Source organism: Myodes glareolus, chromosome 11, assembly GCF_982192425.1.
Source record: "Myodes glareolus chromosome 11, mMyoGla1.1, whole genome shotgun sequence".
Classification (NCBI taxonomy): domain Eukaryota; kingdom Metazoa; phylum Chordata; class Mammalia; order Rodentia; family Cricetidae; genus Myodes; species Myodes glareolus.
In genome coordinates, this window is record NC_142036.1 from 53,563,834 (window position 1) to 53,591,788 (window position 27,955).

The following is a 27,955-nucleotide window of genomic DNA, read 5'->3' on the forward strand; positions in this document are numbered from 1 at the left end:
TTTTACTGGTCATATTTTATTTCAAGTGCTTAGAGTTTTCAAATTGAAGTATATGAAAAATGAATACATAGTATGGGACTATTCATGCCACGTTAAATGTTAAAACAGTATTTAAAAATACTAAAATTTAACTACATTTCAAATAAATATATGTACATGTTATATTAACCATTAAAAAGATTCATTATTATTTAAAAACACTGATATGAATGTCTTTCAAATATGTAAGTATAAACCTGTTGACTTTTAAAAAAGACTAATTACTTTCCAGACTTTTAGCAAAGCAATAAAAAAAAAATCTAATCTTGTACAAATGTCTTTAGCTACCAAAACCTATCAGAACTCATACAGCACAAATATTGGCCAACTACCTCTGCCATGTCAGGTCAGAGGGCTGCTGCTGGAGTCATCCAGACAGCGGAGAATCAGCTTTACAGACCTTAGTTTTCCTGCAGGCATCCTTGGGGCAAGAAGGAAGTCTACAGAAGTGACAGAACTTAGACTTGTTCTGTTCAACTAGTGCCTCCTCGGATGCCCTCGCCTTTCGATGTAAAAATGGACTAACACAAATGTATAGGGAGAGGTTTTGAAGAGAAAATTGGATATCCCAAGGGAGGGTCAGCGGCTTGCACGGTGAGGTTCCTCAAAAGGAGTGGGTGGGCTTGGATACTGTAGCGCTCCTCATCATCGTTGGTGGCATAAAGCAGTTCCCATGAAAGATTGGCCCACTGACCTCGAACAGCCTCAGCATTCAGCTTCCCGATGTGGACCGGGAGCTCCTGAAGTACCAGGACCCTCGCAGTGTAAACACCCTGCAAGTGCAGGGAGGGAAGGTTAACAAACACACAGCAAAGCTACCCACCACAGAACATGCACAGGAGTTGCTTAGTTTTTGAATCAAGAATCGCCCATTTTCTTAGCTCTCTAAATAAACATGAGAAGAAAAATGTTACTTTATTACCACGACAACAAAATTCCAGTTACTTAGTCTTTTGTGGCCTTGGCATGACACAACTGTAAATGTTAGTGGATAGATCTGTTATTTTCTCATTGACATGACTAAATAAATACTGGATAAAAAACAATTTAAGAAAGGAAGAGTTGGGGCTGGGGAGATGGCTCAGTGGTTAAGAGCACTTGGCTGTTCTTACAGAGGTCTTGTGTTCAATTCCCAGCAAACACTTGGTGGCTCACAACCATCTATAATGAGATCTGGTGCCTTCTTCTGTCCTGAAAGCATTCATGGAAATAGTGCACTCATATGAATAAAATACACAAACAAACTTTACACCTTTAATCCCAGCACTCGGGGTAGAAGCAGATAGATATCTTGAGATAGAGACTAGCCTGGTTTACAGAGTAAGTTCCAGGATAGTCAGGCTACATAGAGAAACATTGTTTCAAAAAACCAAAAGAAAAGAAAAGACAGGAAGGTTTGTTCTGGCTAAAGCTGAAGGATGTCTTGGCAGCAGGAACATGCCCAGAAGTTTGTTTCCACAGTGATTCTGTTGCCTATTGAGCTGACAATCAAGATTAATCATCACAGTGGACAATTGTTCAGCCAGGCTCCATTTCATTAAATTTTAGTGAGATGTAATTCGATTTCGGCATGCTTCGCTCATCTCAAATGTTAATTTATAATCCGAGGGCCCTTGGGCATCACAGAGCACAGTCACTACCACAGTTAATCTGAGAACAGTTCTCATGGCCTCAAGAATAAACACTGCGTTCCCAGCTGTCACTTGATATTTATTTATTTATTTAGGCACAAGGAACTACAGGTCTTTTCAGCTCAGCTCTTTCAATGTACCACCTCTATCAAGTGAATAGGCAAGCAGGGGCAAAGCCCAAATTCTTGGGAGCAGCATGTCTAAGATGAAGCCTTCTGTGAGAAGGGCTGGGTGGAAAGAAACCCATTTCCTGACTGTGTCTGGAATTCGGCCTCAGCAGTTACAGTGGGAAAGAGATTAAGCACACTGAAGTCCTAGCCTCCAGAAAAACTTCCCCTTTAACTGGGAGCAGAGGAGGAGGGTGAGCCCTGTGTTCTTGGCTGTGCCAGTCTAATGGAGTTTCCATCTCAATGAGAAAGGAGGCAACAGGATGAGCTTCAAATGCTGGCCTCTTGCTATTCATTAATAATGGTTTTCAGTAGTTTTCTAAACTAATGTTTCCTTATTTGCTATATGCCTTGGGGTTATAACCTTTCAAGGTAATTTTTAAAAATCATTTTTGTTGGCAAAATATACACTGAACTACTTTTATTCTTGCCATAGTGCTAGACAGACCTAAAACCCCAAATAGGCTCATAACATTCATTTTTTCATATTGTGTTCAATAAAGGTACTTTAAAATGTAATAAGAACAAGACTAAGTATTTTTAAAAGTCCTCTATTTGAAGAAGCTCTGAACTATCAATGGTTGGGTGTGATTCAAATGAAGCATATATGTCAGCAAAAGAAGTAATTTGCCACCCACAAACTAACTTCTCTTCTTGGGGTTAGAACTAAAGTGGTAATTCTTACACTTGAACTGGGCATAAAAAAACCACAAAGTATTTTATCAACTATGCTATGGCAGATCACACACACCAGCTGTCTTATTGATCAGCTGTTGTACAGTAATTACACAATATTTTCAATAGCCCCCTATTTGGCTGGCAAAAGGAAATGAACCAGCTATTCTAGATTACACTACCGGAATATACAGTCATAATTATGAACGCATTGCAACTTTCATTAACATTATCAACAGCTGGAATGTCACGGCATTTATCAGTTCAAACACTCTATGTTTTCCCAACAGTAAGGTTTATTCATGAAAATGACTTACCATACTGGACTCATACCCCAGGGAAAACAAGCACGGCTTTTCTCCTAGAACTGCTTCCTTCCACTGCTCTTCAGACACCAAACCAATGTACCAGTCCCTCTCGTATTCTCGGAGATAGTTGGTCAGTTCTTTAAAGTCTTCTATTGGACCCAAACTTGCTTTATCAACCATTAGTTTCAGTGTGTACCTAGAAAATGGAAACCCAAACAATTTCAGAATATTTTACAGTACACTTTAAAGAGGAAAGCTATTTGTTGACTATTTTTAAGACTCTAAAGTGAAAGCATCCCATGTTAAGCCAACACTCGTTGTACGGAAGAGGTGGGAGCACGGTGACCAGATCATCATCCCTGGCTCTCCAGAATGAGCTCCAGGCCAGTCTGGGATCATGTCTCAACAGCCAGTCTCTCCCAAGATGAAATCATCCATTTCAGATAAAAACTGAGGGTCACGGGGCTGGAGGCAGAGCTCAGCTGCTGTGTACTTCCCTAGCAACAACAAAACCTCGGTTTGATCCTCAGCACCATGTAAGCTAGGCCTATAACACTAGCACTCTGGAGGTGGAGGCAGGATATGCAGGTTCCATCCTTAATGCTAAGAGAAACAAACAATCAAAAACAACAACAACAAAACCCCAAACAAACAAAATGAGGGAGAAATGCAACCAGCTGAAATGAAGACATCCAGGGAGTGCAAGGAGTCGTATTTAAAAAAATCCTCTACCCACCTGGGTGGTGGTGGCACACACCTTTTAATCCCAACACTCAGGAGCCAGAGGCAGGTGGATCAAGGCCAGCCTGGTCTATAGAGTGAGTTAGGGCTACATGGAGGAACCCTGTCTCAAAAAAAAAAAATCCTCTACACAAAATCAGAAATGTAGAAATTAAACTGTTTCCAACTCAATCATACTATAAAAGGAACAACTTGTGTGTAATCGAAGTGAGTTACCTGAATGCTTTCCGAACTAGCTGGAACAGTTCTGGCTTTTCTGAGAGCCAATCCAAGGCGCCAGAGCAGGGTAAGCCTCCATTGTAGACTCTTACTATCTGTCCGGGACTAGGTGCCACGTTGTCTATTCCAAAGAGACCAATATAGCACGCCATCACTGTATGGACATACAAGGCCTTTAGAGCTTTATCCTTTGCGATGTCTTCCAGCACACTTGACTTTTCTGAGTGAAAACACTCCAACTGCCTTAAAACAAACTGATACCAGTCTTCTGGAAACAAGGGGCTTGCCTCCCTTATTCTGGAGTGTGGTGTACAGTTAGATCTCCATTCTTCAGGTAAACTCAGCAAGTGCGACTGCGAACAACTGAACTCCACGAAAGGGATGTACGCCACGTCTTCTCGCTGGCCCCTGTCGACAGCAGGGAAGCCCAGTAAAACCGTCCTGTAAAGATCATTTTTGGGACCTGTGCTTGCAGAATTAGCATCTGCACCCTGGGAGTCTACTGACCCTGGAATAGGCAAATTTGTACCTGCTAGATCTTTAAGTTGAAGTTCTTCTTTTCTGTTTTTGATAGTTGGTTCATCATCAAAAATATTATCATCAGACCAGTCATGGAAAGTGTCTGAATTTAAACTGTCTGAGTCTTCCAGGGATTTTGGGCATGGTGAAGTGTTCAAGGCAGGCAGGACCACTGGTGAGGCTCTGCTGGTCTTTTCAGTTTGGTGACTCTTCTCCTGCGTGCTGGGCCTTTTAGCACAGTACTGAATAAGTACCCACACGAGCACTTTAACAAGGTCATCTTTGAATTCCTTCAAGTTTTCATGAGAATCAATGATGCCAGATAGGACACTCCTGGCATCAGAGTACAGCTTCACAGGCAGAACAGTACACGGGGTCAAGACATTGCCCAAGTGCTCATTAACGGAACACATCTGAGGGCCTTCTTGCTGAAAAGCACTTCCGAACACTTCGTCCACTCTCTGGGCTTCAGCAGTGTGGCAGGATGTTTCCTGCAATTCTAAGCCCTAAAGAGGAAAGAGAAGCAGTTGGGTTCACAACTGTCTCTCACCCAGGGAGTGCAATGGAACTCTGGTTTCCAGGGGATCTGATGCCCTCTTCTGACCTCTGTAAGCATCAGGCATGCATGTGAGCACACATGCAGGAGAAATACCCATACACATCACAAAATAATAATAAATTTCAAAAAAGACTAGAAAAGAATGTTGGCTTTGTTACCACGCTTTAGTATGCAATTAGCATGTGCTTATTGAAAATACCTTTGGAAATCATCAGGAGTTTTCATCCGCTAAGAGCCGCTTCTTCCAGGCTAAGTAATTGTTTGATGTGTACATAACAGGGAAAATTGTACATATGCCCCATAAAAACCACCGGGGAAGGTTCAAGTGTTACTGACCTTCACATTAACACAGCAGTAAGGATAGCCACGTTCTAGGACCATTATCCATATCAGACGATCCTCAAAACGGCCCAAGTAATGAGAGCCAGGGAGGAGGAGACCTAAAAGAAATTAGAAAATGGAGGGGGAAAGTAAGAAATAACTCTCTGAGCTTGTTTTATTTTTTTCTATGAACATTTAAAATTAAATATCTAGACCCCTATTTTCAATGACTTTGTCCATCACTAGGTCAAGAATAGAAAGGAGAACCCACTGCCTATCATGAGGTGTCTAACTCTTAAGGAACACTCAGAATAGACAACACATAGGTGACAATACAGAAAAACTTAGGATATGCTTGTCAGAAATATGACCAGGTGGAAACTATGGAATAAAATGCTAGACATACATCAGGTATATTAGGGAAAGTATGAAAATTATACCAGCCAATTTCACACTGATCTGAAAGATAAACTAGAACAGTGTTTTATAGTTTTGAGATGGTTGCATAATTTACATCATTTGTGATGTATGGCTATTTTTAAAGCCAAGGTTCTCTTTCAGCACAGTCCTCCGAGACTTATTCATGCTGACTGCAACCAGCTCCAGTTCATCCACAGCTGCTGGAATTCACTGTATGAATACCGCCGAATCTAAGTATTCCTTTCCTGGCTGAGAAACAGTTCAGGTACTTCCGTGTCTTTGCTATTAGAAGCAGCAGCTGTGGGACCTGGATTTTGTAAGTCTCCTCATTCAGCCGTGGGACTGATGAGTAAGCTCAGCAGGGCTGGCTGCCATCCTCCGGAAAATCTGCTTTGCAGACTCTGAGTGGCAGCTGGAGAGTGAGGACCTCCCACTGTTTCACCGTTCGTGCAAACAGCACACCTGCTTTCCTTGACAGGTCTCGTACTGGGATGTATGAGGCAGGGCGACTCACACAAGCAGCTGGCTTCCTTCTACGGATGGACCCTACAGCATCCGTCTGACAGAAATTCATAAGCTGGTGGAAATTATAAGCAGAAAGGTATTTCTAGGCTTCAGCGGTGAGCCTGTCATCTGAGTTAATTTAAGCAAATGTTTTCCTTTTAAGCTGTCAAATCACCCTAATGAATTTTTCCCTAAGTATTTTTATTTTATAATTTTACCTCCAAATAAGCAGCAGTGATATAATTCTATTTGATATTTAGTCTCTGCCTATACATCAAAGTACTAGAACCTGTTTTATGGTTGGATCAAAAGGAATTTTTGCTTTTTGTTCTTCTTTTTTTTGGGGGGGGTACCTCAAATATATCAGTAAGAATTTTCTGAGCACAGCCCACCACTCACCCAAACTTCCCGCTGCCATTGCACCCTGCAGTGCTGCGGTCAAGCTGGGGATCATCTGGTGGTAGAACACCGTGTCTGTGCACACACAAGCTGTGCTGCCCACTGCTTCTGGCCAGCTCTGAACTGGGCGAGGAAACCCCACCAAGAAAACAGGCAGGGTGAAGAGGGGCAGCAGAGGAGCAGACAGCAGTGCTGAAAGGACGATGACAGCCAACACAAAGGGCGCGAACACAGTGTTGAGGACACACAGAGTGCTGGCTGCTCTCCTGTGCTGTGTTTTCTCTGTCCACGATGCCAGAAGCACCGTCATTGCAAACTGCAATTTAGTGAGGAACTGAAGCAAACGGTCCCGCATGATACCAATCTGTGGATAAATAAAAATTATTATTTGGCTTAGCAAATGCCTTATGAATTTTCAAAAATCACATGAGTAAAAACACATAATAATTAGATTACTGGCTCAGTATTTTGAGGGAACAGTCCTAGCAAGCCATTCCTTGTTATAATTTTGTGCAACCTCAAAATTAATAAATAAGAAACTGCATTTGTGTCTTAGGGTTCCTACTGCCGTGAAGCGATACCATGACCATGGTAACTCTTATAAAAACAAAACAAAACAAAAAACATTTCATTGGAGCTGGCTTACAGGTTCAGAGGTTTAGTTCATTATCATCATGGTGAGAAGCGCAGGCAGACATGGTGCTGGAGAAGGAGTCAAGAGTTCTACATCCAGACTGGTAGGCAGCAGGAAGAGAGTGAGACACTGGGCCTGACTTGAGCATCTGAGACCTCAAAGTCCACCCCTAATGACACATCCTCCAACAAAGCCACACCTACTCCAACAAGACCACACCTAATAGTGCCACTCCCTATGGGACCACTTTCCTTCAAAACATCACAATAAGTTTTATCTTTTTTACTTCCTTTTTTTGAGGCAGGACTTTTTTTGAGTCCAGGCTGGCCTCAAACTTACTATGCAGTTGAAGATGATCTTGAACTCCTGCCTCTCCTGGCTTCCACCTTTTGAGAGGTTAGGCAGACAGACTAACCTGCTGGCACTAGCTGGTTCTGTGCAGGCTTGGGATCTTTCATGCAAACTCATCACTTCACCAAGGAGGCTAGTAGTCAACCCAAGTTTGGTCTTAAAAAAAGCCAGGCAGTGGTGGTGCACTCCTTTAATCCCAGCACTGGGGAGGTAGAGGCAGGCGGATCTCTGTGAGTTAAAGGCCAGCCTGGGCAACAAGAGCTAGTTTCAGGACAGGCTCCAAAGCTATAGAGAAACTCTTCTCAAAAACCCAACCCCTCTCCAAACAAAACCAAACCAAAATATAACAATAACAACAAAACTAAGTTATACTACATCACTTAAATCTTATGGGTAAACAATTTTTCCCAAGCCATTAAATTATGTGACTAGGATAAACTATAGGAAAACATACTTATTGATGCTAACTGAAGAAAAAAAAAGACTAGATTGACAATAAAAGGTTGAATTAGACTACCTGAATTAACTAAGACTAAAGTAGTATTTTATATTTGAAATATAGGTTTGCTAGTTAGAGATATTTCATTTCTAAAATGTAGTGCAATTATTAAAATTTATGACTCAATATTATGTATTCAGCTAAGTGGTATTTTGAGTTACTGCTATTTTTTCTTTTTGATAATTTTATATATGTACAAATGCATTCTGATTACATTCCTGCAATCCTCTCTTAACTCCTCCCATGCCATCAGCCCCAGTTCTTCCCTACAAATCTTTACCCCACATTCACAACTTTTGGTTTTGTTACCTGAGTTTCATCTGGGGCATCTGTATGACACTGAGTTTGGAACTCTCCACTGGAGCCTGAGGAACTTGCCAGTGGGCACACAACTGAAAACAATGGCTCCCCCAACTATTCACACAGAACAGCTAAGTTTTGGATGCTTTCAATATTATAAAATACTATCAACTATAAAACATTTAAATATTAATATTTACTGGATATTATAAAACATTAGTAAGGATCACTACCAATTTTTTTTTACCAGCTCTTCCCCAAAACATAAGTGAATGCAATACTTTTAAATTCATTTTATATGGTCCTGATATGTAAACCAGACACCCTCATAAGGAAAGGTAGCCACACATACATGCATACACATGGCGTAGACACACATCTTGAGAACACAGATAATTGGTATTAGCCAACTCATTACTACCCCAACAGATTAAAAGGGTTGGACTACATGGCCATTTAGGAATCTAAAGCTGGTTTAGCAATCAAAACTCAACACATCACACTACATAAAGAAACACAGAAGAAATATTTGATAAACTCCAGCCCCTTCATGATAAGAACACTTGCTGAGTCATGAAGGGCACTTTCTAAGACCGAGAACATCTATGCAGAATGCTGACTGATAGAAGACTGACATATTAATGAAGGCTGAACAGGTTCCTTATGAAATGCCTGCTTTTTCTCTTCAAGTGAACATTTTCCTGTTTCCCAACATAAAACAAAACAACAACAAATACAATCACTGAAAGATGGCACTTTACACCATGAGTATGGTCATAATAATAATAGCAGGTAACAAGTGTTGGTGAAAATGTGGAGCAGCTGGGAAAACCTCACATACTGTTAATAGTGTATTTCCAAAATAGTAGAGTCAGAATGGAAAGCAATGTGCCAGGAGCCTGAAGTGTGAAACGTGGATGACCAGATTTCTGCGTATCCATCCATCCATCCATCCATCCATCCATCCATCCATCCATCCATCCAACCATTCATCCACCCTATCTCCATGGATACCTATCTCCATTAGTAATAAAAACACATCTGTACAAAAATATGCATACAAATGCTCACAGTAATATTCCTGTCAATGGTGAAAAACAAAAACCTAAATATCTATCATCTGATGGGTATATGAAACAAACATGGTACATGGACACACTGGAATTTACTTGACCACAAAGAAGTACCTGTACATGCTATAGGAGTGAACCCTGAGAGCATGCTAAAAGCTGAAGGAAACAGGTAGAGGACCACACATCCTATGACACAATTCAGGTTATTCACCCAGAAGGTGCAAATCTATACAGAGAAAAATAGGGACGTGGTGGCTGGATCTGGAACTGATACAGATGATAGGAAGGGCAGGATGGAGAATGGCCGCTAATGGAAACATTTGGAATATTTAAAAGTTAGATTGCAATCATGGCTGCACTACTCTGAATATATACCACTGAATAAAAAGCCCTCGAATGTATGAGTTTTATTGTGTGTAAACAAACAAACAACCTCTCGATACTTACCAATAGCAGCCTGGTTCCCGTATTGAGGCTCCTGTTCCACCAGCAGTCTGTGTCGGACACCGCGCGCACTGCCGATACAATCGCAGCCTCTAGCAAAGCATTTTCTGTGTTCTGCCACACCTACAGAAAATAAACGATCCACTTTTCTCAGGTAGAATTCGCTAATCTAAGCAAACTGTTTATAAAAACCACCATTACACTCAGCCCCATGCAAGGCATACTGGGATTACCGTTCTGAAGGCCCTGCTGAATCCCACGGAGACAGACACAGAGTGTAGCTCGTGTAAGGAGCTGTCCAGTGCGAGGAAGGCCACCATAGCCAAGGGCGACACTGGAGCAAAACAGACAAAATGGAGGCGAGTTTGATTACTGCAGAATCTCCTGCCACAGTTTATCTTGGTAAATAGCTTTCAGGAGTACATTTAAGCAATGAACAGACAAACTAATGCACAAAAGCAACAACGAAAATGAAACATAAAGAGCATTAGGCATGCTACATACACATGAGGGTTCTTTCCTGACTACCGTTTGTAAGAGTCAGCAGACTGTAACTCCTACCTAGAGTTAGCAAGATCCATCTGACAACCCCAACCTTCAGGAGCTTCTTTTGTTTTTTGAAGAATAAAGACACAGCTTGTACATCCTTTGGATAGAAAGGGTTTCGGAAAATTCCAAAGACGTAGATGCTCTGAGTTTCTTTCAGTATCCACAGTATTGAAAGTAGCGCCATCAAAACATAGCCCAGGATGGACTGAGCGCTGCTTTTGGAAATGGGTGAGAAGCCAGCATAGTGATGCAGCAGTCCCGCCTCCAGCATAGCCACGCCCAGCATAGCCACGCCCAGAAGGCATTCCTTCCTCCCGAACCCAGATCCACAGCTGCCTGGGCAAGCCTCACGACTGCTTCCCATTCTGTGCCTGAAGGCCAAACTCAGGTCACTTAGATTAAGACTCAGTAAGAACCCAAGTCCAGTCATGAAAAGAACGACACCCACGGTGCTGGGGATGAAGTAGGACACAATGGGCGTTCCGGCAGAGACGAAGAACATTACCAATAACCTGGAGGGAAAGAAGGCAGATTTACTTGAAAGGAATCTGTTACTAAGAATTGACATCAGACGCGCAGGATGGCTCATGGGTAAGGGTACTTGCTGCCGCTGACCTGAGCTCCATCTGTAGAGCCACACGATGAAAGGAGCAAACTGACTCCCACAAGTGCCATGGTAGCCATGGGCACTCACCTCCCCACACCACAATAAATAAATGAGAAAGTGAAAACAGAAGTTACATCAAACTTCAAACAAAACTCAAAACAACTTACCGTAGATGAGTTGACATGGGTGAGCCTCCGAGACCAAACTCTAAAACCTGCTCCACGGTCCAAAAGAAAAGCGCGTCAGGGGGCGGCAGAGTCCCAAGAGCCCACAGGAAAGGTAGTAACACAAACAAGATGTGCAAAATCTGATTCATTTGCTCTAGAGCTGGTGTATTGACAATAAACCTGTAAGACAGAGAAAATACTTAAATCATACAAAGTACAAATCGATCCACAAATAGCACATATCACAAATCAAGCGTCCAGGAAAGGCCCTACTCCCAGATAGCTGCGTCCTAAAGCGGCAATCACCTCTGCTGTGCACAGGCTTTACAGATGGGTGGACTGAAATACGCAAAGAAAGAAACTAATGCAGTCATCAGTAACACTGAATGCACAGATTTTAAAAACGGTACACGAGGCTGGAACACATTTCTACGTTAGCTGAAATCCTACCAGTGATTCTGTAGACTGCGTAACTGTAACTCTGGAGAGCTGAAGCTGTAGGAACATGCACTCACTGGCAGGTCCCTTCTCTTCGCTCTGCCACTGTCCCTCTCGAAGGCCTCAGACTTTGAAGTCACTACAGATAACAGCAGTGAGCAGCTTAGGTTATGAGAGTCACCGGGAGCTTACCGAGCACTGATAATACTCTTCTGTTTTAGACCAGTAATGTTATGGGTTTAAGACGTAGCTGTATAATACAGTCTCCTCAGGGCAGGGGCAGGGCCCCTCTTAAAATGAGGAAATTGATACTCAGGAAAATATTTGGGAGTTAAACATAACAAAACAGATTTAAATTGTTTAATAAAAATTTAAAACATGGGAAACCATTCTCAACCTACTGTTAATATTTCAGAATAAACCTGATCAAACACTAAGGGGCTAATCAGGTGACAGGACTCATGGAGTCAGGAGACAAACCCGAGACCCAGACGTACAGCAGGACTGCACTCGAACACCTGAGCTGAGAGAATCACAGACGTGGCCAGACTTCCACTTACAGGGTTTCTAAGTCTGAATGCAGCGAGCACACGGTAACTATCACTACAGCCATAATCTACACATATTCGCTCATGGGCATGCCTGGCTTCACACTCTAGGTCTTTCTTTCAAACTGTTTTAAGTAGGAAGCAAACAAGCACAAGGTTAATACGCGGTGCTAAGTTAGAGGACCCTCTTTCCGGTGGTGGAATTTGAAAGAAAATAAACTCCATTCTGAGAAGAAACGCCCCAATTAACAAAAAGAATCAAGCAACACATGACAGCTACAGGTGGTAAAGGACACCTAGTTTTGGTCTGTTTTTAAGACAACTTTCCTCTCCAAAATACACCCGAGAGCAGAATTGATTATTCTGCTCCAAAAATAACTTGACCTCCTAAAGATGGTTACTATAGCTAATTACTTTATATAAAACAATATTTAATGTTTCTGATAACGTAACAGAAATTTCCTAGGATTAAAAAAAGTTTTGAGATTATAACTATAAAAATATTTTAAGTTCTTTACACCTGAAAATCCACATGCCAAGAAATAAACCCTGCCCACACAGAGGCTAAGAGCCTATCAATGTGTACCATTTCCTCTGATGAATCTTGTCTCTAAGGGAAGCATTGCAGATTTAACACTTGCTTTCCATAATATAAAATTCATGGAGAGCCATTTACCCTTATCACAACATAGAAGGGAGGAGAGAAAAGGTTATTATGGGCTGCATCTCTTCAGCCTTCTTTGCTCTCTTTAGATAAAACTGGAAACAGCTGGGTGTTTCTGTCCAGAGTGGGAGAGCACACACTTTATACACATGCCAGCTGTGTCTTCACGCCTTCTAACCGGACTCTGCCTTTGTATCTCTAAGGTATTTTTCTAAAACTGAAATGAGAGGTCAACTGTCCCGCACTAAACTGTCATTTTATTCTTAAAAACAAATGTCAGGCTTTCTTTGCCTCGTGTTTTAGTCGTAGTTAGATAAAATCCTTTGCAATTATGAAACCTTTAAACACTGAAACAGTATACTAAGTCCAACAAGAATTTAGTAAGAAATATTTTATGCACTTCTACTTATAGATGAATAATGCTGTTTTAAGAAAATACAATGAAATGGCTTAGGGCTATTTAAAATAACAGTATGCATTAGTCTCTGACTTCAGAAATTTAATAATGGGACAGCAACTTACAGTAAATTTGTATTCTGATTCAGGAGGTGTTAATTCCATAGATGTGAAGAGAAAGCCCACCAACCCAAATATGGCCAAATTAATTTTAAAAGGATTTATTTATGTATACAGGCTGTTGCTCCCTGAGATGGGGTTCAAGAGATCAGCACTGGCTGTGGAAAGGATAAGAATTTTACAGCTCAGGGGTAGGGAGTTTCCAAAAGGGGGGTTAGGCAGGCAAATAAGTGGGGATCCCAGAAGCAGATCATAAGCGGAACAAAATCACGAAAACCTTTATTTCAGGAGATTTATAAGGCTGCCATTTACTGGAACACGGTGTACAGAACTTTACATACAAGCATAGCCCAAACCTTGAGAAACAGATTTACTCACAAACAGGAATGAACCTTGTTTGTCTTTACTATAGATGGCTTTCAAGCCTAAGATGGAGGCAGGCTGGTTTATCAGAGGCAGAGGCAAAAATATTTCTCCAAGTTTGAGGCCAGTCTGGTCTACATAGCAAGTTCCTGGATAGCTAGGATTACTTTGAGACTCTGTCTCACAAATCAAAAAATAAAACAACAACAAAAATATATTCTGAAAAGTTTGAGTCTTATAAACTTGGATTTTTAAAAAAGGTTATATACATGCACTCAATTTTATAATTAACTTTTAAAATCCAAATATTTAATTGTAACTGGTTAGTAAATGCTGCTGCTAGAAACCAACTAAACTTCCCATTTATGCTCCTCTAAAATGTCTGATTAGATGAAGACCTGTACAGGGCTCATGCTGCCCTGATTTATAAATGTAGACCGAGAGTTAAAGACATCTAAGGCCAATTTCAGCTTACAAACTGTACTTATATTTTCAAATGTCAACTTCATTCAGTCCCTCCTCACACAATACGAATGGACTGAGTGGCTCAAAATGATAGAAATTTATATTTGAAAATCTGAGAAAGTTGAGGATGCCAGAAGCCCAAGATCACAACGGCCATGAGAACAAGAGTTCTTCTGCACACTGCAGATGGAGCAGCTCTGCATCCCTTCTGCGGGGCACATTCAATCAGACCAGACCAGCTGCATGCTCAGACCTGGTCCCCTCGAAGGCCTTCCTCCTAGCTACATCACTCTCAGGGCTGTACAATGCACCTTGGTCTACATCTCACATCTGCCCAGGATACAGTGCAGGTCCTTGAATGAAAAAAATAAGGACCTGAGTGCTCCAAGATCGAGGATAAGGTTTATTGTAGATAGGAGGGAATAAACAGCCAGAGGTGTCTGGAATGGTCCGGACTAAACTGGGCCTTGAGAGACAGGGAGATGGAAGAGTAAGAGAGGAAGAGAGGAGGAGGCCACAGAGGAACCAGGAGCCAAGAGGCCAAGAGAACCAAAATGGCTGACCCATATAGGGCAGAGAAGCTCAGGGGCTGGAGAGGTTTAGGGTAGAGAGCCGGGGTGTGTCAGCCAGGATGACTCTGTAACAGGTACCTGCCATGTTGAGTCTGCTTTGATTTATTAAATAGGCATCTTAGTTAGACATTTGTTCTGAGTTTGAGAACTCAGACTTCTGACAGACAAAAATACAATTTTATCCCAATAGTTTCCAAAGTCTTAACTTTTTCCAGCATTAATTCTAAAACCTCACCTAGGTATCACCCAAATGAGCACTCTAAATGTGCCCAATCTTGTCTATGTACCCCCTACATTAGCTATGGGTGATGGATGCTCAAGGTACAAGCCATCCATTCCATTCCAACTGGGAACCTGAAGAGCTAAGTTGAGTACTCTCCACAGTGGAAAGTGATACAGGCTAGGACAGACACTCTCAATACCAAACGGTGAAAGAGAAAAAGAATAGGTAACTGGGCCCAAGGAAGCTCAAATACAGCACGACAAACTGCATTATCTTTCGCTTGGGGGTAGTTCTTTCTGGTTCTGTACTCCGCCTTCTCACACCCTGTAACTTGCATAGCTCCAGGCAGAGATCATTCTCCTGGCTCTGAGGAGTCACCCTGCCCACCTGGCTCTAGACAGAGGCTATCTGGTCCTGATGATTTCAGAATCACTCTGGGCATCATTCTTCCCTTTATTCCAACACTGCACATTCACATGGAATGACTCTGTCAATAAATGCAGCAAAATCTAATCCAGTAGTTTTCCTTTATTACCGCGTTTTCATCCCTTTAACTTGAACTGCCCACGTCTGGGGATGCCCACGTCTGGGGACGCCCACGTCTGGGGACGCCCACGCCTGGGGACGCCCACGCCTGGGGACGCCATCTGTACCGCCTGACTGGGAGGTGCAGCGGCTCTCACCCTAGTTCTCATCACAATCTGTTATGAAACAGTCTGGGAATTTTCCACATTTCAAGTTCTGGTTCTTTCTTTCTGACTAATATTTTCTTCACCTCTCTCCTTTTGTATTTTAAAGCAAGCAGTCAGGATGAATATTGTTTCTTCTTACATTTATTTTAAAACTTCATTTCTCAGATATCCTATTATATCACTTACAAGTTCTACCCTCCAGAAAACATGAGTAGTTGGCCAAATTCTTTGCCAATTTATAAAGAAGGATTACTTTTCTTCTGATTTTCCAATTTGTACCCCATTTCCATGTGCAATCCCATTAGAATTAGCTTTAACGTCTCAATTTCTAGCCCGCACATCCCAAATCTTCCAGCTTCTACCAACTGCTCAGTTATGTAACCTCCATTTCCTGTTTAGGAATTTGTTATAACAACCCTCTACTACCTTTGTCTGCGTGGGCTGCTACAACAAAGTACAGACTGGGCAACCTAAATGTGTTTTCTCATAAGAGTTGGAAGTCCAAATGAGGGTGCCAGAGTGATGGTGGGAAGAGGGCTCCTTTCCTGGCTTGCAGATCGTTACTGATGTCTGTCATGTGATGGAGAGATCAAACCCTCCCATAGATCTTTCAAAGCCCAGCTTCATAACATCATCATCTCATCATGAGATGACATCACACAGTTTAGTAAATAAAAATTTCACACACAAACGTGCTCCATCACATGTCTGTACATTTCTACCTGTCCACTAACCTGGTAAAGAGGAAGCTTTGATATACAGAAACAGAAACTAGACCTAGAAAACACAGACAAAAGGGGTGTCAAGCAGTTCTGTAAACTATGTTTGCTTTAAAATAGTTCTCATCATTCTTCTAGAATTTTAAAAAACCATCATTTTATGTACATTTTAATATTATTACAAAAATTAAAAATTTTCTATTCATTAAATTTGCTCTATGTAATAGTAAGCATATAAACTTTAAATTATCCCCTCCCTGCTTTAGAGTTTCACTTCTTTCTCAGGTAATCACATTTTTAAAAAGTATAACGTTGATTTAAAGTGAAACAGTATTCAAAAAATTATGTATCATTTAAGACAGAATTTCCTCTGTGCAGCCCTACGTAAAAGGAGACTGCTTTTCCGTTTCCTGTTCACCCAGACCTGAATAATCACACAGAAACTGTATTATTACAACACTGTTAGGCCAATAGCTTAGGTACATTCCTAACTAGCACTTACATCTTAAATTAACCCATTTCTATTAATCTGTGTATCACCACGAGGCTGTGGCTTACCAGATAAGGTTCTGGATAAGGTTTTCCTTAGGCAGCTGCATGGCATCTCTTGGACTCTGCCTACTCTCCTCTATATATCCCGGTTCGAATTTCCTGCTGGGCTATAATCTGCCCTGCCATATGTCAAAGCAGTTTCTTTATTAACCCATGGTAATAAAACATATTCACAGCACACAGAGGGGACTCCCACATCATTACTAATGGTGCCCAATGTGGGGCAACTACATCTACATAAAACCTGAGAGTTTTGGAAGGAATTCTAGACATGAACAGTGTTAAGCACGACTTCTTGGTAGCAGCATTTTCTCAGGTGGGCTGTTTCCTAGAGGTAAGCAGAGGTGCAATTTCTTTAAGAGAAGGTTTTTTGACTCAGCATTAGCAGCAAAAACCCTGGGGCTTCTTTAAGTAATGGCTTCCTGGTTCATGCTGGCAGCACGAATTCTGGCCCTTTTGGGAGGTCTTCCACTTAAATGGGGTTTGTGAGCAGTGTGTTACTAGCTATTTAATGGTGACATAGATAGACCTGCTGCATCCCTGGAGCTGGGGCGGTGAGCATGGCCAGCAGGGGTGGTGAACACACCTCCACCATGTTGGATGAGAGGGAGTCAACAGGCAGGGCCATAAAGTTGGTCCTAACCATACCCACTGAGCATTTTTTTAAAAAAAGTCACTCTTGGTCAAAAAATGATTACAGATACACAATAAAGACAGATTCAGACAAAAATAAACCTCTACACAGGTCACAGTGTGTTTAAAAATGTATGCAGACTTGGGAGAGAAAGGAAAAAGAGTATGGACAAGATAGACAAGAGTACAGTCAGTCATAGATTAAAGGAGTAAAGATAATAAAATTAAAAAATAATAGAGTTAAAAAACTAGGTCACATAAAGATGGAATATACACAGAACAGTCTAATTTATGCATATTATTGCATTTCTGTGAACTATTTGACTGTAGAGAAACACTTGTTTCTCGGGGTTGCTAAGCTAAACGACACAAAGATATCGTGACTTCAAAGGTCTAAGAATATGTTGCTTTGGAAAAGAGGTTCTGCTTTTGTTTCCACAGAGAATGGGAACCTGTGGATTCCTTCCAGGCTAATGTGGTTTGATGGAACAAGATCCCCCAAAAGGTTTCTGTGAACTCCTAAAAATATTTCAGCCAACAAATAGTAGGAAGCAGTTTGGAGAAAACTATGGCCCAAAACCCAAAATGATTATTTACAAATGTTTGTTTTCATTTAAAAGGGGTTGGATATAAATGGTTAAATCTTTCTAAAAAAGGGGGTGTGTAAAGATATGATATAAAGATATGATATAAAGATGAATGCTTTACATTGGTATGGACTTGGGTCTATTGATTCAAATTTAAGGTCAATTTGCTACACTGTGTATATGTATTTCTGCTGTGCAGCTCATTTAAAAATGTAATATATAGTTAAAATACAGATTAATAGTCATCTATAATAATCAAACTTAATTACATTAGTTTTCTTGATATGCAGAGATGTATTTCAGTTAGATAATCTTCACCACTTCAAAGACCTACAGAATATGGCAATTAAAAGGTTTTAAGAACTTAAGACTTTTCTCAACAGTGAGACATGTCTGCTTCTGGCAGCAATAATTACTTCAGGAGGATGATGGGCATTGAAGAGGCTCCTTATGGAGTTTGCTAGCCATCTGGGCAAGAAACTACTCTTTCCTGGACTGCTTGATGGCATGTTGTATGAACTGAACATGCAGGACCCACAGAAAAAAGACTAATGAACTTGCCAAAAGAGATGAGACAGTCCTTCAGAGTTCCTGCTTCATGAAAGAGTCTGCCAGACATTCTGCTGGACACAGAAGAAAGTGACTGACAAACTACCAATAGGCAAAATAGTCTTTCAAATTTCCTGTTTTATGGAAAAGTCTATGGGCCTGTAGGCTGAACACGGATGACCCAGTGTCACAGAAGAACTTTGGGTGACTGTCCAGGCAGCAAGATGTCAATTCTAGAGTTGCTTACAATGTACTTCTTGTTTATTTAGGTAATATTATATCCTTCTGGAGTCTTTGATGGAGTTGAAGACAGTTATAGTTTTCCTTTGTTATGAAAAGTTTCACTAAAAATGAAACTTTCCAGATACAAATAGACTAAATGCTGTAATTCTTGCTTGATACTAGTTTTGTTATATGTAATTTTACTATGTTAAAATTAAAACCTTTCTTTTTATTTAGATAGAAAAGAGGAGCTTATGTAGGATTTCCCTCTGTATGCTGTGAATATGCTTTATTACCATTGGTTAATAAAGAAGCTACTTTTGACCTATGGCAGGGCAGATTATAGCCAAGCAGGAAATCTAAACAGATATATATAGAGAGAGTAGGCAGAGTCAGAGAGACACCATCCAGTTGTCTAAGGAAAAAGACTCCAGAACTTTATCTGGTAAGCCACAGCCTCGTGACAATACACAGATTAACAGAAATGGGTTAATTTAGGATATAAAAAATAGCTAGGAATACGCCTAAGCTATCGGTCTAATAATGTTGTAATTAATATAGTTTCTGTGTGATTATTCAGATCTGGGTGGACAGGAAACGGAAAAGCAGTCTCCTTTTACAGCCCTGGTTGTCCTGGAACTCACTCTGTAGACCAGGATGAACCTGAATTTAGAGATCTATCTGCCTCTGCCTCTGCCTCTAGAGTTGGGATTAAAGGTGTGTACCACCACTGCCCAACAAAATTATATATCTTAAAAAGTATTTTTGCTATGTTTTGACTCTTCAGTAAGATTAAGCTACTTCTCTATAATATGAATATCTTATAGGGATCATTCCTAAAGGATTACTCATCAAAATAGCCCAAGTATCCAATGGTTTGGTCTTAACTTTTAATTCGCTGACTCAACACTAAGAAAAGTGCTCTTGCCAGGTACACGTAGAAACAAAGCAAGTTATTAAGTATGCTGTAAGTTCTTACCTGTGTGCAAGGTCCACCGAAACAAAGAAAAAAATGTAAAGTGGTCGCATGAGAGGAGTGATTTCATAAGTATCCTGGGTCTGAAATGTTGCAGTCTCTGTGGCCGTGTTTACGATCAGTGAATATTCTCCTATGCAAAGTGTTATCCACCCAAAGACAAAAAGCGCAGCGGTCGCCCCAGGGCTGCCATACAGCAAGGTTATTCTGTTTGGGAGCAGATACCATGTTCCAAGACCACACACCAACCCAGCAAGAACAGAATGAAAAACTGTATTGGCGACGTATTTTTTTCCAGGAATCAGAAACTTCACGGTCTCAGTGCCAGCACAGCTTGTAAACTCGTGCTCGTCCTCCTCCGCCAGGATGTCCCTGGTTATCACCCTTTTGACCACCACAGACCTGTTCTTGGCGTATAAACCCGTGAGCTGGATGACAGATGCGGTGATTACCATCAGTCCTCCCGAGAGAGCCGCTGCCGAGTAGTCTCTCAGGATGTCCAGCTGGTACAAAAGTGTTCCTGTTCCACCTAAGGCCCATGGCATCAGGAAGAGCACAATCTGATTAACATATATGTAAGGAGGGGCGCAATAGCCTAATTTGAGTCGAGGGCCTCCAAGGACAGTCTGTGGAAAGCGCTTCAGCAGGAAGTCCTGTTTGTAGTCATTTAGTAGAGGAACATCTGGACTCATACTTCCCATTCACGATTGGTCTGAAAGTCACATCTTTTTCATAATCAGCAGTATCTGTGAAGAAGAAAAAACAAATTACCGTTTAAAAACACGATACTGAAGACCTGGAGGAAACACAGCCATGTTTCTACTGGACTTCCCTAGTTCCTTTACAGGCAGGATTTCTAACCCTGATTCCTTCTCAACCTTTACAATATAATTGATACTAAGTTTGTTTTCTTCCCAAAATAATCATGCTAACTTGCTTTCCTAAGAAACTGTATTCGTGGGCTGTGTGGTGGCACATGCCTTTAATCCAGGAACTCCGAAGGCAGAGGCAGGTGAATCTTTCTGAGTTCAAGACCAGCCTAGTCTACAGAGTGAGTTCTAGAACAGAAATTTACTTTCTATCATAACCACACAGAGAAGCCCTGCTTTGGTTATTTCTACTCAAAGACAATAAAAATTTAAGCACCATGTGTAGCGGATTAAATTTACTTGTCCTCAAGAGCTTATTCTGAAAGTAAAACAAAAATAAAAACCAAACAACAAAGCCAGTAGCCTGATACTAGATCTGCAAAAAAAATATTACTTCAATGGATCACCTGTTAGTTTAGAAAACGTAAATGCCTTAAAATAGCCTTTAAACTAATTCAACTAATCTGTGTCAGGCAATGCCTGTTTGTTGCACAGTTAGGATGCTCTATAAACTATAAATATCCGTGTTCTTACAACTCTAGTCAGCTGTCCTTAGTCCTGTGCAGAACCAAGTGCAGCCTTTGCTAAGTCCAGCCTGGGACATTCACAAGATAACAGAGCAGCAGAGCGATACTGTAGTGGTTTGAATGAAAATGGCCCCTGGAGCCCACAGGGAGGGAGTGGCACTATTAGGAGGTGTGGCCTTGTTAGAGTAGGTGTGGCCTTACTGGAGGAAGTGTGTCACTGGGGGTGGGCTTTGAGGTTTCAGATGCTCAAGCCAGATCAGTGTCACTCTTCCTTCCTGCTGCCTGTTGATGTGGACACAGAACTTCCAGCTATCTCTCCAGGACCATGTCTGCCTACATGCCACCATGCTTCCCACCATGACAATGGACTAAACCTCTGAACCTGTAAGTCAGTCCCAATGAAATTTTTTCCTTAGAACTGCTATGGTCATTATGTTTCTTCACAGCAGCAGAAACCATAACTAAGAAAGAAATCAGGGGCTGGGGTATTGCTGTGATAGGCCTGAATATGACTATGTTTTTGCTTGGAGGAATATGGAACACTTGGGGACTTTGGACTAGAAAAAGTGACTGGACACTTTAAGGGAGATTTAATGGAACTTACTACTAGCAGTGCTGAAGGTGATTTGAACTGTAGGGGCATGGTCAAGAGGTGTCAGAGACGAATATTAAAATGTGGTCTAGAGATTGTTTTAGCTTTATTTTGGCTGCTTTCTGCCCTTGTCCCAAAAAAAAAAAAAATCTGCTTGAGGCTAAACTGAAAAGTTATGGAATAACAGTTTTGGCAGAGGAGACGTCCAGACAGCCTAGTATTAACTGTGTTGCTTGGTTATTAGTGGCCACGTTTATACAGATCTATAATGAAAAGGAGCAAGCTGAGCAAGCAAGCAATTTGAGGAGAAAAGGGGCACAAGGAACTGTAAAAAAATATTAAAGAAAATCCTGATTCTGAGTGGAATGAAGGGAGTGGTGACCTTAGAGCAAGATTCCACATAGCTAAGCTTTCAATTTGTGAAGAGGAATTAAAGAAAAGTTTAGGGCTGGACTTTGTGGTGAACACCTTTAATCCCAGTACTTAAAGTCAAAGGCTGGTGGATCTCTAAGTTTGAGACCAGCCTGGTCCAACAGAGCAAGTTCCAGGACAGCCAAGTTTAGGCAGTGATGGAAACCATTGAAAAGAGAAAGCTAGGAGACTATTCCAGAATGCCACACAATGTCACTGAGGCAGATAAGCTTTTACAGAGGGGAAGGTGCAGAAAGAACCTTAGAGTATTAAGATTCCTGTCTTTGTCAGTATTCTGTTGCTGTGAATAGACCTCACATTCATATTTCTTTAATTAATTAAAGAAAACATTTAATTGGGATGGCTCACTTAAAGGTCAGAGGTTTAGTCCATTATCATCATGACGATAGCATAACAGCGCGCACGCAGACATGGTGCTGCAGCGGAACTGGGGGTTCTACGACAGCCGCAGGAAGAGAGTGGCACTGTCTGGACCTGACTTGACTATCTGAAACTTCAAAGCCCACCCCCAGCGACACATGTCTTCCAACAAGGCCACACCTCCTTCAACAAGGCTACACCTCCTGATAGTGCCACTCCCTGTGGGCATTTGGGGACCATCACATTCTACTCCCTGGTCCCCACAGGCTTGTAGACATAGCTTAGTCTATCACAGTATCAGTACTGTTTGAAAATCCAAACTCCCAAGTCTCTTCTGAGACTCATGCAGTCTTTCAACTATAATTACCAGTAAAATCAAAATTAAAAAGCAGATCGCGTATTCTAATGTATAATGGCACAGAATGTACATGATCATCCCAGAAGGGAGGAAAGGGTAAACATGCCAGCATGAGTTATCTATATAGCAGATGCCACTAGTCAAGAAAATGAACTTCATTGGATGGTCAGGATTTTAAAGTCTGAAGTATCTAAGTTTTCTCCATGGAGTTAAGAAAACTCTCCTCTTGCCCTGTGAGAGAAGTCAGGAAACAAGATGGAGAAAGGGAGACAGAACAGTGAAACCCAACCACATTCATTTTCCCTCCAGTAGTTCTGAACCTTTTAGAATACTCAATTCGGCAAAGAAACATGGAAAGACCCATGTGAAACACAAACACAGTAGAGTACCTAAGTATGCAGAATCGTGTAGTATGTTAATGGCATAGCTTAATTCAGATGGGTCAGGCTGAAAAACAAGATGCCTTCCTGTTCTAAGGGAGGAATGCAGAGTTTGCCACTTTTGAGCCTTCTTGCATTGTATTTTGTTCCAATCAAAATATTAAATTCATAAACTGCTTGTTCCCTGTTTTAGAACATGGAAGGTATCTCTCTTTACGGAATAAGTTATGATCGCTATTGATAATATTTTTGGCACAGGCAAGACTCTGCCTAAGAAGGTTATCCCAAAATAACAGAGCAACAGGATTGGATGTGAGGGAGATTACAGTTAGGGGCAAGAAATGGCAGGAATAAGACGCTACAAAGAAGTCCAACTGTAATTCCTTCCTTAAACTATACTATAGTTTAATTTCCGCATCTGGGAAGCGAAGACTTCATAATGAGAAACCAGATAAAGAGATATGGCATGCAGATGTACACAAAGAAAAAATTATGAAATCTGATAGGCAATGCCAGACATAAAGACTGATTTAAATCAGAAATATTTTTAAATAATATTGTAAAGATTTTAAAAATTAATGTCTACTTCCTAACAATTCATTAATGATCACTATGACAAAAAGTATATAATAAGCAGGTCCCGTTAACTTCTAATTTTCATTCTAGACCATAGAAGTTTAAAAAGATTTAAGAATTTAAAATATTTTTTGAGGTACCACCAATTACATTTATGTGCAGAAATATTCTAAATGCTAACTTGGAGTATTTATAAATATAATCAAAACTAACCTCATTCCCTGAAAACAATCTGGCATACGCTTCTGAAGGACGGTTGGTCCCCGGAAGGACAGGTAACATTTGTATGGCCCCTACCTCTAGCATGCTCAAATAAATACAGCTCACGCCTGAGGAAACAAAAGCCATGATGAAGATGGCCCCACAGCACTGATGTGGGCCATATGCTCGCTCCATATGCTACTTTGAAACACAGCCAACAAAGCAGACTCCCAGACATTGCTGTGTTTGGAATCTGAGTCACAAAGTTCCCACAGGGGTAAGGAATGGTACAAACTGGCAATCTGCTGTGAGGGACTTCCTAGTTACCAAAGCTACAGCTCATCAACCATAGGATAGTGACTAAAATTCCTTGGAACAAAGAAAAACACAACAAAAAAGTAATAGTTTGAATATGCGCATGTGCAAACGCACATACATTTCTCTAAGGTCAAAGAACAAATTCCTAAATAGCACTTTTGGCAATTGTCTGGATTTCATTTAGTTTTTTAAAAAATCTGTCACATTATTATTCTATGAATACAATACTCATCCATGTTCCTACAATATATTTCATAAAATTTGAAAGAAAATATACAGAAGTTTTACTTTTTCAAACATCACTACATTTACTAATTTTCAAAACAAAACTTTATGATCAGTATAGAAATAAAATGACCCATACCAGTGTACTCATAAACCATGAAACAACTCAATTCTCCATTTCTTAGAAAAGAGTCATCTGCCACCAGTAGAGCAGGTCCCAAAGTACAGAGACGTGAAGAGTAGGCTTGTTTTGGAGATAGTTTAGTGTAACTATCGAGTGCACCAGCTGGAATGCAGAGCTACAGCGGCGGCTGCCAGTCTCGTTCTGTATATGCTCTAGGGATCCTAACTGAACGCCACATCATGAACAAACTCTAAACTCTTCAAGAGCCTTTTACACAACATTTAATGTGTAAGTATAACGCGCACATAGTGCAGGGAATAACTGTACTGAAAAGCGAGAACCAACAATATTGACAACTAAGATACAATGTTAACTAGTGGCAAACTAAGTTTTTGAGTCATACTAACTTACTGTCAAACAAAAGTAAAGTTTGCTTTGAGGATTCTTGAATGGTGGACTTGAAAGAAATATGCAAAGTGTAAAAATGTAAAACCTGACACCTAAGCTAGTATGAGGGCACTGGCACCTAACACTCTTGAGAAAGAGTATTCAAGAGTCCTCACCATCAGGGAAGGGAAACAGTCTACAGAAGGTAAAAGGTTACAATTAGAGATTTGCACTTAAAACACATAATGAATTCTCCCAATTCAGTGATGAAAATACAACTTGACTTTTAAAAGATGAATCAAGGAGAAGAACTGACAATTTCTGGGTGATGGGCCAGATGGAGTAGGAAATGAAGCTTGATACATGGAAATGCAAACCAAACCTACCATGAGATGCTTTGAATTCCCTTGATTGGCTAAAATAAAAATGAAGACAAAAGTATTGGTGAGGTTAATTAAAAACCTTCAAATGCATCTGGTGGGATATAAAGTGGTAACAATGCCTTGGGGAAATCTGGCAGTTTTTCAAAAGGCTAAACAATGGGATTAACATGTGACCCACCTAGTCCACTACCAGGCATTATAGCCAAGAGAAATGAAAACAGGCCTGCACAAAAGTATGTGCAAAATCTACACAGTATATTATTACTGGCTAAAAAGGAAAAAAAAAAAACCCTCAATGTCTATCAGTGGCTAAATGGATAAATAAAAAGTTCATCTGCATATCAGACTTTTATAAGATAACAAACAATAATGAAGAAATGCAGCTCTGACATGGGTGAACTTGAACACTCCTCTAGGGTGAGAGAAGCTAGAAACATGCATACGAATCACATATTTTAAAGTTCTGTTTATATGAAACACCTAGAATAAATCTGTAGACAAAAAAAATAGACTTGTGGTTGCGTAGAACTAATGTGCACAGGAATGTCAGGGAAAGTAGAGAAAAAAAAACCAAAAATATAAGGAGGTTTTTTTTTTGGAGGTAATCAAATTGTTCCAAAATTGACTGTAGTGATGGTTGTGCAATTCTGTCGATATACTTGAAACCAACAGTTGTATACTTCATGTAACGAGTTGTATCTCAAGGAAGCTTCTATAGAGGAAGATGGAAAAAGTTCCCTGCTCAAGATTGTCCACAGCAGTTAATAACCAACAGGCATCTCTCTAGGTAGAACAGGCAAAACTTGTAGGGAGGCCCCAAACTGTTAATTAGTGAAATGGCAGTATCTGAACTGGATGCTGGGAGAAACGACAGGTGAAAGGGTGTAGATGGGAAGGGCAGAAGTGTGAATGTTCTCTCTAAATGCAGGAACTTAATGAAAAAAAAAATAGTGAAAGATGAGTAAGGGGGAAATGAGAGGCACTGAGCAGATAATTCAGCGGCCTAATACAGAACAAACGGGAACGGGACTCATTTAAGTAATTAAATTACTTAATCATTTAAGTAAATTCTGGTCTTTGACATCTGGAGACAGAAAAACCTGAGAAACGAGCTATACTACCCAGGCGGCCAAAAAATGAACAAATTTGGGGCAAGAGGGTTTGAGATGGAGAAAACCAAGAAATAGTGAACTCTACCTAAGGGGCATAGCTTTGCAAAGGCCTCTCAGAGAAAAAAATGCAGCTCCACGGGCTGCAAAATACTAATCAAGTTAAAACCACACCGGATCACTACCTCTATCAACTCAGTTCACCCTGAACATTAAAAAGAGCAACCATTCCATTTAAAAAGCGGAAGGCGTTTGTTGTGGTAATAAAAGTTGAAAGAACTGGGTAGTACCCAGGCGTGGAAACTAAGGCAGTAACGAAGTCCCAGGTGTCTCTAGGACGGACATTACCTGGAGTCGCCCGAGGGGAAAGGCGACGCGAGGGCGTCCCGGGACCACATCTTCCCTGGGGAGGTCGGTTGGGAGCTCCCGCCCGACGATGGATGTGGCGGCACCAGCAGCTGACCGGGGGCCTCCAGGACCGCTCGCGTTTCCATGGCTAACATCAACGGCGCTCGCGCCTCCCAGGAGGCAGTGCGCACGCGCGCTGGGAGGCGGGGCCCTGAGTCTCGCCCCGCCCCCGTCGCCGTGACCCTGCAGGAGGAGGTTCCTGTGCGCCGCGCAGCCCAACCCGGTAGGCAGTGTTTCCTCCGTGCGGGGCTGAACAAGCCTAGAGCTGCAGGCTTCGCTATAGTCCGACTGCCACTCAGGTCCTTGAACCTCCTAGGCACCGCCTCTGAGCGCTCACCCGGGCCACGCCCAGACGCAAGAACGTGGTTGCCTTGGTGACGAGACGTTCCTGCTCTGGGAGCTTCAAGGCTGATACATGCTAGACAACCGTTTTGGGAGCCTAGGATCGCCAAGATTGGCAGATCCGTGACTCAAGAGTGTAATAGGAGTCCAATCTGCTAGGGTCCTGAGACTTCCATTAATGACCACAAAACTAAGGTCATTCTAAATGCTTTTAAATGATTCCATGTGCCCTATTCTACTTAGATTTGAAACCAAATACCTTTGTTTTCTTGGGCCACACTACTGACTTTTCCTGTTTACAAAATGCAAGTTCATGACCACAGCAAGACTTGATACCATCTTACCAACGTGTGACTACTTTCGGGTCACATACTGGCGATTCTCAAAACATTTTAAACTTAATGTGTGTATGTGTTATATACATGAACTCAACTCAAATGTTTTTACTCTGTTTGTTTGTTTTTCGAGACAGGGTTTCACTGTGTTGTGTAGCCCTGTCTGTCTTGGATCTCACTCTGT

The 27,955-nt window shown here is 41.2% G+C and overlaps 1 protein-coding gene across 1 annotated transcript; it reads right to left on the reverse strand.

The window, feature by feature from the left end:
• Positions 1-27,207, reverse strand: Pcnx4 (pecanex 4). Its single transcript, XM_048415686.3, has 11 exons — positions 27,035-27,207; positions 19,849-20,591; positions 11,127-11,306; positions 10,365-10,864; positions 10,037-10,137; positions 9,807-9,926; positions 6,503-6,866; positions 5,195-5,298; positions 3,778-4,805; positions 2,830-3,016; positions 1-812 (listed from the first exon to the last, which is right to left on the reverse strand). The coding sequence occupies exons 2-11, from the start codon at positions 20,544-20,546 to the stop codon at positions 561-563; spliced, it is 3,534 nt and encodes a 1,177-aa protein (XP_048271643.3). The 5' UTR covers positions 20,547-20,591; positions 27,035-27,207; the 3' UTR covers positions 1-560.
• Positions 27,208-27,955: the final 748 nt, after the last annotated feature.

What these genes read in the sequence shown, in the direction of transcription:
- Pcnx4 (XM_048415686.3), bottom strand. Translation starts at nt 20,546, where the DNA reads ATGGGAAGTATGAGTCCAGATGTTCCTCTACTAAATGACTACAAACAG. An exon ending in CCCATGTCAACTCATCTACG is followed by an intron (nt 10,865 to 11,126) that starts GTAAGTTGTTTT and finishes CTTTCCCTCCAG; the next exon opens with GTTATTGGTAATGTTCTTCG. An exon ending in ACTGCTGTGTTAATGTGAAG is followed by an intron (nt 4,806 to 5,194) that starts GTCAGTAACACT and finishes TTTCCTCTTTAG; the next exon opens with GGCTTAGAATTGCAGGAAAC.